We start from the raw sequence: 9,848 nt of genomic DNA, 5'->3' as shown, positions 1-9,848 counted from the left end.
TCTATTTAATTTGATATCCCCACTGTTCCTCTTTATCTCTTTCGTTTAAATGGGGACATTTCACAAGACTTTTTCTAGATGTCAAATAAATCGTTGGTGTCCCCAAAGTATGTGTAGTTTTAGCTCAAAATACCATATAGATAATTTATTATAACATGTTAAAATTGTCACTTTGAGGGTGTGAGCGAGAGTGCCGTAGTTGGATAGTGCAGATTAAGGGGCGGTATTATCCCCTTCTGACATCACAAGGGGACCCAAATTTCATCTTTTTCACATTTTGTAAAGTAGAAGCACTGGGGACCCAATTATAGCACTTAAACATAGAAAAAGTCAGATTTTTATGATATGTCCCCTTTCATATCCGGTCTGCTGTTAAATGGCATCCTCTGGTGGCTCTATCTGAGTTATTTTCAATTATTTATTCATTATTTATTGACACTTTGTGCAAGGGTTTGCCCAACTGCTTTGTGGACGTCAGTTCTGGTGTCCTGATGGCGGGCAGCAGGGCGGTTCTGTCTTCAGAACCAGATAAACCTTATCAGTTGTGGAGCATCACGTCTGACGGTCTCATCCGGAACAATGCAGACCCAAACCTTGTTCTGGAGGTCAAAGGTAAGAGAGTCCTAAACATTTGTGACCCTGCCTGTGAAGACACAGCTAAGGTCATGTTTTTATTTACTGATTTCTACATAAACTTATTCTACATCATGTAAAGATCATTCTGTAAAAATATGATCTTGATATCTTTAATACTGACTGACTAAGATCATGTCAAAGATGGAAATTAGTCTGAAATGAATAGTTAAAATCTCAGAATTTGATTTTGGTTTTTACAGAATGGGTGACATTTATGAAGGGATATTCAGGGATAAATACCACTGTAAACACCGTTTACCTTGTTTTTTAGACACAATTAAGGCAGGTCAAAAAGTTATTTTAATCCCAGAACATTCCTCAGTCAGCTGTATTAAATGACGGTATGGAAAGAAGTGACTCTAGACTTCTGCAAGTTATTATTTTGAATATGTTTGTCTCATAAAGTCATGATTTATGGTGAAGTCAGAAATGTTGGTGGTTACTTGTTTGGCAGTAAGAGACAATTACACAATTGTGCTGAAGTATATGCTTGTCTAGCGCCATCTAGTGGAATTAACATGTTTACATTCATATTAAACAGACATTTAGCAAATAAATTAGATATTTTATCATACTTATACACTTTATTGTTTCTGTCTCTACAGGAGGTCAACTTTTTGACAAAACTCAGATTATTCTCAATGCATTCCAACCAAACAAACTGAATCAAAGATGGTCACTGGAGCTTCTCTGAGCTGACGACAGGGATTTGACTTAAGCTCTTTAAAGCTCCACCAGAGGGACCAAAGTCCTGTGAGGCAGCTGCACCAGAGGGACTACAGTCCTGTGAGGCAGCTGCACCAGAGGGACCACAGTCCTGTGAGGCAGCTGCACCAGAGGGACCAGTGTCCTGTGAGGCAGCTGCACCAGAGGGACCACAGTCCTGTGAGGAAACTGCACTATAACCTTTGGACTATATAAAGCTGGACTATAACCTTTGATTATTATGGAAATCTCATTCTTTAAAGATTTACAAACAAGACGGGCTGGATTAGGATCCTGTTCTTTTGTCTCATTTTACACGTGAATATGTGTGTATTTACACAAGTTTACTTAAGCTGCCTCACAACATCATGAAGACATTTTACAGAAGCAAATACTTGAACAATCCTCCCTCATAAATTCTCTCATTTTCTATCCTGTAAATGCATAAACATACCTGTATGGACATTTGACTTGTTTTCCCTTCAGCTGTATAAAATTGTTTGTTTATAAGTGAAATGTCTGTGTTAATTACTGGCAGCTTTGTTCAAGTCGGGTGATCACGTCCTCGCTGATTGGTCAGTGGGGATTCAGTCTTTGTTGATTGGCTGTCTTGGGAAATCAGGTGTTCTGTGTCCACTGACAGTGAAATGTGGTCGCTCTTTTATGGTGTGTCACATGACTGTATTATATCTGAGACAGTTTCTCTGAAACAAGCACATTTAGTGAGAGTGAACATTAATTCGGTGTTTACATTTGATTTGAATTATATGTATAAACTGTAAATTGCTAATAATTTTTACCAACAAAATCATCATGAGAGGTTTTAATGGAATAAGACAATGACTCGTCACCGTAAAAAGAAATATTTGTGAGGAGTGATGAAGAGTGAGGTCCCTTTCAGTTTTGTTTATTATTGCTATTTTGATCATAATAGGAGCTCATTTCATTCATAAGCACCCGGCCAGCACACACAAACACACACTGGCATAATGCTCCACTATCAAACTGTGTGCGTGTGTTTGTGTAATGTGAAAATGCTGATATAGAAAGACAGATCGGTCCGTCAGCGTCTGCTGCTGTCAGCCATCAATGCATCAGCTTCCTATCGCTGTGGTAACCATCCGGCCGCCGGGGCACGTGGGTAAATGCCGAGCAGGCCACAGTAAAGCTTACAGACAAAACACAGAGGGATTAAACACAACGAGAGGCTTCACTGGATTTATCCACACTGACGCTACTGTGAATCATCAAACTCTCTGTGTATGCATTTACATTTGACATTTACTGTAAAGTTAATGTTCTTTAAACATACCTGTGTAATATCACATTAAATATTAATAAACAATACATAATAAGGTGATCAGACGGGTCTGAAGTCATGTGACCTGTGACTAGTAGGTCTCTATTGAGAATCTGATCTGGGTCTGATCAAACTGGATAAAATATTAAATTTATATAAAGCTGTATATTGAGTGACATCATCTACCCTTAAACTCTTGACCAGCGCTCGGCATCATGGGAGTACCAGCTCTGTTCTTTAATGTTTATCTTTCAAAGAAAATAAATATGCAGCTCTGAAAGCCAATGAGCAAAAACTAAATCATAGACAAAAGATGCACAATGTGATTTTTGTCCAACGTTTAGATGAGTCGTGCAGACAATACTGTTTAATGAATCATTCATGTGTCAAACTTATTCTCTCATTTTACATTTCATTTCTTCACACTGCAGATTTCAAAACATGATGATTTGTGAATGGCTGAATGTCATCTGATTCAGATCTGTGTCTAAGCATTAGTCTATATCAGTCATTTCAGAAGCACAAGAGGAAGCCCCGAGGACAGATTGTTATAACTGATGATGTCTTCACAACCAGATCATAACACAATAATACAGCAACGGCTTGAAACACTTGTTTTTGTACGCTGCATATGCTACTGTTCCACAATAAGATTGTATTTGTTAACATTATAGTTAATGTATTAACATAAACTAACAAAGGTGTAAAGAAGTAAAGTATTTTTACTGCCTACTTTGCAATCTTTATCAGAGTGTTTGTCTTTGGCAAACTTTTACTTCTTTACATTCCGATGCACAATATTGGACTTTCCAATTTCATAAAAACAACTTCACTGTAAAAAATCAGTAGAAATTGCAGCTGGGTTGCCGGTAACTTACCGTAGATTTATATTTATGTTATTTACTGCCAACATTTCGTTCAAAGTTAAATGAACATTTAACATTTACAAGTCTTTGTCTTTACAGAGTAAAACTAAAAAACAGCATCAAGCAAAACATTCTGGGAAACAAAATCTGAAGCAAAAAACAGAAAAAGGTTGATGATGATTTCTGGTTCCAGAATGCTTTGCATGAGGCTGTTATTGTATAGTTTTATTCTGTAAAGATAAAGACTTGTTAATATTTAAAATTTATTTAACTTCGAACAAACTCTTGCCAGTAAATAACATAAATTTAAATATACGGTAAATTACCGGCAACCCAGCTGCAATAACATTGTAATTTCTATGGATTTTGTGTTGTCTTTTACTTTTCATTAAGTACATAAAAATGTATTATTGCACTGTAAAAAAAAATCTGTAGAAATTACAATGGTATTGCAGCTGGGTTGCCGGTAAATTACCGTGGATTTGGATTTGTGTTATTTGCTGGCAAGGGTTTGTTCAAAGTTGAATGGATTTTGAATATTGACAGGTCTTCGTCTTTACAGAATAAAACTATACAATAACGGCCTCATTCAAAGCATTCTGGGAACCAGAAATCATCATCAACCTTTTTCTGTTTTTTGCTTCAGATTTTGTTTCGCAGAATGTTTTGCTTGATGCTGTTTTTCTAGTTTTGCTCTGTAAAGACAAAGACTTGTGAATGTTTGATGTTCATTTAGCTTTGAACAAAATGTTGCCAGTGGTGACATAAATTGGGATCTGCGGTAGGTTGCCGGCAACACAGCTGCAAATTTCTACGGAATTTTTTTACTGTGTATGTTTTATTATAAACTTGTACTTTAAACTTTGATTTAAAGTAATTAAGTAATAGATTTTTAATGAAAGTAAGTATTAAATATAATTTGATATGAAATGTGATGATAAAAATTATATCATGCTTTACTGTAAAAAAAATCTTTAGATATTACAGTATTACTGGGTATTACTGGCAACTAGCTGCCAGTAACTTACTGTAGATTTCACATTTATGTTATTTACTGGCAACAGTTTGTTCAAAGTTAAATGAACATGAAACATTTTCAGTCTTTATTTTCTACAGTAGTTACTGGCAACCAGCTGCATAATTACAGCAAATTTTTTTACAGTGTATGTCAATGTATAAAGTAAAATAATAAAATTCTGCTAAAATACAGATATTTGACAAATGTATTTAATTAAAGTAATACTTTAAAATACTTTACACCTCTAACTTACAATGAACAAAACTTCTACAGCATTTATTTCTTCATGTTCATTTCGGCATTTACTAATACATTTTTAAAATCCAAAGTTGGAACTGTTAACATTATATGAACTAACATGAACAATTGTTTTATAAACTAAAGATTAATACATGTTGATAAACTATATTGTTAATTATTAGTTCATGTTAGCTAATGCAACTATTACACTATAAACCTGTTCTGTAGAAATTACAGTATTAGTGGCAGCTGTTTGCCGGTAACTTACTGTAGATTTAAATTTATGTTATTTACTGGCAACAATTTGTTCAAAGTTAAATGAACATTAAACAAGTCTTTATTTTTACAGAATTAAACTATAAAATACCAGCCTCATGCAAAGCATTCTGGGAACCAGAAAATCTAAAGGAAAAAAAACAGAAAAAGGTTGATGGGGATTTCTGGTTCCCGGAATGCTTTGCATGCGGCTGTTATTTTATAGTTTTATTCTGTAAAGAGAAAAACTTGTAAAATGTTTAATAATCCTTTAACTTCGAACAGTAAGTTACCTGCTGCATAACTACAGCAAATATTGTTAACCTTACATGCAGCTTTATGGTGTGTAAAGCTTTAAGGATGAATCACTTACTTTGTTGCTTCCTTATTGTTGTGAATTTAGATGAAAAGTGTCTGCAAATGTTTGAATGTAAATGACATAGACATTGACCTCTGACTAAAGCTTTCCATATGGGAACAGATTCAATGAATGAGAGGAGGAAAAATGTGTTTCCCTAACCAACACATCACCTGAGCTCTCTGAGAACTGAACAACTCACAATAACTACACAATTATTGTTGATAAGAAGTAACATTTCTCAGAAGAACAAAGCTGGTACATAAGAAACATTCCTAAAATAACGTATAACATGATAATAAACACGCCTACTATAAAAATATGATATATCAATAAAGTAAAAATGTTCATACCCACACAGTGTTTCCTGAGAATGAAATGAGAGGTCAACCATCTGCTTTACTTCTGTGACATCATCACAGGAAAGTAACAGGAAGTCCACCATCAATCTACAGGAAGATACATTTGATCTGTTATAATGACAGATGCGTGTGTGTGTGTGTGTGTGTGTGTGTGTGTGTGTGTGTGTGTGTGTGTGTTGGATTGTCATTGTATCACTGAAAAGAAACAAAAGGCTCTTTCTCTGAATCCATCAGTATTAAGTGTGTTAAGACTCTTTTGTTTGCAGGTAAATCTGATAAGAACAGAGCTCTTGAGTGTTTGTTTGTTTGTAGATTAAGTTCTGACCGTCCTTCACGTCTAATCTGAATGAGATAAACAGATCCACTGACCCAAACTAACACAAAGCCCCAAAGAGAATCACAATGCTGTAAGTTTACAGTCTATCTACATACAGTAAATCATTTTTTACACAAGAACTATGTGCTATGGGTATTATTGTGCAGTTTTGTTTCTATTACAACCAGAGTTAATCAAGAAGTAATATTCACTTACACCACAAAACAAATTCATTTCATCAAGTTACACAACTCTTGACCACATCTTATGTAAATAAAATTTCAACCCTGTTTTATGACCAATAACATTTTTATATAACATTCTTTGGTACTGTAGTGATGCGAGTTAGTCATAATGCAAATAAAACTCAATGGATATAAAGTTGACCTATTTTCTTTAGAGAATATATCTTATTTCATTCTTTTGATTTTGGGGTGAAATTTAACTCATGTGAAGATTCACCAGTGACACTGTAATGCGTCTCAGGTCACATACACAGGTTACAGTAATTATTTCTGTTTTATAAGACAGAAACTCATCTCTCATCTGGTGTTATTTAAAAGCAGATACCAGACACACAAACCCACTTTCAGCTTCATACAAAGGCCGCCTCTCTCTCTCTCTCTCTCTCTCTCTCTCTCTCTCTCTCTCTCTCTCTCTCTCTCTCTCTCACACACACACACACACACACACACACACACACACATCTTGCATGATCTGTCACACACAATAGTCACACAGTTTAATAGCAGTCAGAAGATCTCAGTCGAATCACAAAGAACCACCTGTAGTTTTATCAGTTCATCTCTTCTCTACATTTACATAACACCACATAAAACAGCATGTTAACTTATGATCTCTCTCTTTCTTTTTCTCTTCCTCTCTCTCTCTCTCTCTTCATACAGTGTTGGGTTTAATGTAACTGTAGCCACAACCTCTCTCTCAATAATTCATCAGTATAATCTATGATTAAACAACTTCACCAAAAACTCACCTGCTTTTATTTCTTCATGAACAACAGGTAAGAGAGAAAGAGAGAGAGAGCACATCTGTTGAGTTTGATATTATCGTTCAAAAGCAAAACTTATTTACTGCACATTCTTGGAGTTACTGTGAATTTAGGGGTGAAACCTACACTGTAAAAAATACTTTGCTGCCTTAAATTTTTTGTTAAATCAACTTAGATTTACAAGTCATGTCAACAGAGATGAGTTGTCACAACTTATAAAATATAGTTGAGAAAATTCACCTTAAGTTATAACAACTCATCTCTAGTCAAGATAAATAATAGTAAGTTGAAATGACTTGTAAATTCAAGTTGATTCAACAAAAAATGTTAAGGCAGCAAAGTATTTTTTACAGTGGGTTTCTGTTAACATAAACTCAATCAGATTACCATTTTTCTCATTAACATCTTAAAAAAAAACATGTGCCATCATAGAAGTAAAATACCTCTTTAAATTAGAGGAAGAGGAAAAACTAATGTTTGTGGTCTGAGGATGTGCACACTGTAAAAAAAAATCCGTAGAAATTACAATGGTATTGCAGCTGGGTTGCCGGTAAATTACCGTAGATTTAAATTTATGTTATTTACTGGCAAGAGTTTGTTCAAAGTTGAATTAATTTTAAATAACAAGTCTTTATCTTTACAGAATAAAACTATACAATAACAGCCTCATGCAAAGCATTCTGGAAACCAGAAATCATCATCAAACTTTTTCTGTTTTTTTGCTTCAGATTCTGTTTCCCAGAATGTTTTGCTTGATGCTGTTTTTCTAGTTTTATTCTGTAAAGACAAAGACTTGTAAATGTTTAATGTTCATTTCACTTTGAACAAAATGTTGCCAGTAATAACATAAATTTAAATCTACAGTAAGTTAGCTTTTTTTACAGTGCAACGTGCTGCTTTACTGCGGAGTTTGTGCCTGAACGAAGACTTTTCTGGAAACAGGATTGGCAGTTTATAAGCACAAAACTTACAAAGCAATGAATGTGTCATGGGAAGGTCCATAAACAGCAACTGTTACCTGATGTTGATCAGCACAGACTCACAATGTGATGTTCATTAATAATCTAAATGTTTTTAGTGATAACAGAGAATAAGAGTACAGATGCTGTCACTAAAGCTTTACACAGACATGTCCTTTAATCTCCTATCGATCTCCACAAACTGATTACCGTAAGCAGGTTGTGTTTAATTCAACATTGTTTATTATTTCTCTTGTTTTACAGATTACAAACATTAAATCATTTCAAATTGTACAAAATATAAACTATGCAAGAAAAAAAACAATATTATAAAGTGTCCGTCTAATGCCAGTGAATGACTCACATTTTACTTTTTACTGAAGAGAGGCAAAGAAATTAAACTCCACCTGCACAAAGGGACATTAGTGAATTTAAGACAGACCCCATTTAAAAACTGTGAGCTTTAGTTTGGATCAGAACATTTGTGTGTCTTGCATCATCCAGCCATGAAAATTTTCCTCATAACCCTGTGTTAGATGTGTGCTGTTGTGTCTTCATATCGCTCTACAGGCTCAGCAGTATACATAAATGGCCAATATCAGGATGTTTGTTAGGTAAATAATAACATGGCCTGTTTTTCATTGTCTATCCCACTCCAAAAAAATGGAGGAACGCTTCCACAGTGTTGGGAGGAAGAACTCTATTGATCTCCAGGCGCAGAAGGGAGGTATAATTCTAGATAATATTTTGGAGGATATGTCCATGGGTAGACTGAAGAACAGATAAAAGATGCAAGGATAACATCAGCCGGGCTCAGCACCAGTGTTGCAGGAGACCGGTTGTCATGGCTACGGAGATGAGCACGGAGAGCGTGTTGGCCTGAAACTGAACACCGGTGCCGGTTGGAGATGTGGCGTTCGTCGGGCTACCGGACGCGCCTGACGTCACGGTAATATTTGCATTAGCGGTTTGATTCCCCGGCACTGTGGAGTTATTCGGGTTGTCGGTGCTTTGAGACAAAACCTGGGGGGAAGGAAAAATGGTAAATTATCACATGAGTCTATGCAAACGAATGTAAAGAAGGACACGCATTGAAAGACGCTGTTATGCAAATCAAAAATCACTTTAGATTCCCCCGTGAGATTTTTATTGTCGTGTCTCAGTTGGGTTCCTTGTTTTAAATGACTAACATTTCCATTTAACATTTAATGATTACAGCTCCATCAGTCTCTCGACACATGTACGTGCGCCAAAACTTCGGCCACTAGCGCATGTTTGCAGTTTAGGCTACTGTGTTTGTGTGCCGAAACAACATTTCACATAGTCTCACTTAATTTTAAAACTACAGGCTATACTTTTTAGATAAAGTATGGCACTGCAGGACACATGGATAATATTGTAAACCTTGAATGCACAATAAGTCTCACTTATAACAAAGGTGCTGCAATTTTTTTTTTTTTTGCAGTGATGCGATACATTTTTCTCAAAAAGCATTTTTAGTCATTGTGTTAAAACATTTCTTTCTTACCCTTTCATGGTCCTATAATATACTCTTATGTTTTGTGCATACAGTTTTGTGCGCTTAATTGTCGCTTTTAAAATGACACATGGTTTAAAAATTCTGCAGCTTTATGTTGTATATCTTAATGCCAGATTAACTCAGACAGTGGATGTCTCTTTTTGAAAACGAGGGTTTTCCAATATAATGTATATAATATTTATGTCTCCCACGGTCCAGACAAAAGCGTCTGAGACTGTTTCGCTTTCTTACGCAGGGGAAAGGACACAAGGGTTCCCCGTGTCGCCTTTCTTTGACCAAAGAAA

The 9,848-nt window shown here is 35.4% G+C and overlaps 1 protein-coding gene across 3 annotated transcripts in view; it reads left to right on the top strand.

The window, feature by feature from the left end:
• crybg1b (crystallin beta-gamma domain containing 1b) overlaps nucleotides 1-1,851 on the top strand; it is a 25,964-nt gene extending 24,113 nt beyond the window's left edge. For all 3 annotated transcript variants that reach the window (XM_073866188.1, XM_073866186.1, XM_055189586.2), the window contains 2 exons: nucleotides 450-612; nucleotides 1,242-1,851. In XM_073866188.1, coding sequence (XP_073722289.1) covers nucleotides 450-612; nucleotides 1,242-1,330 — 252 coding nt within the window. In that variant the 3' untranslated portion in view covers nucleotides 1,331-1,851. The remainder of the gene's footprint in view (nucleotides 1-449; nucleotides 613-1,241) is intronic.
• The last annotated feature ends 7,997 nt before the right edge of the window (nucleotides 1,852-9,848 follow it).

The sequence above is a fragment of the Misgurnus anguillicaudatus genome, chromosome 1 (assembly GCF_027580225.2).
Source record: "Misgurnus anguillicaudatus chromosome 1, ASM2758022v2, whole genome shotgun sequence".
In the NCBI taxonomy this organism is placed as follows: domain Eukaryota; kingdom Metazoa; phylum Chordata; class Actinopteri; order Cypriniformes; family Cobitidae; genus Misgurnus; species Misgurnus anguillicaudatus.
Note: the sequence above shows the minus strand (reverse complement) of the source record. Positions and strands in the feature narration are given on the sequence as shown.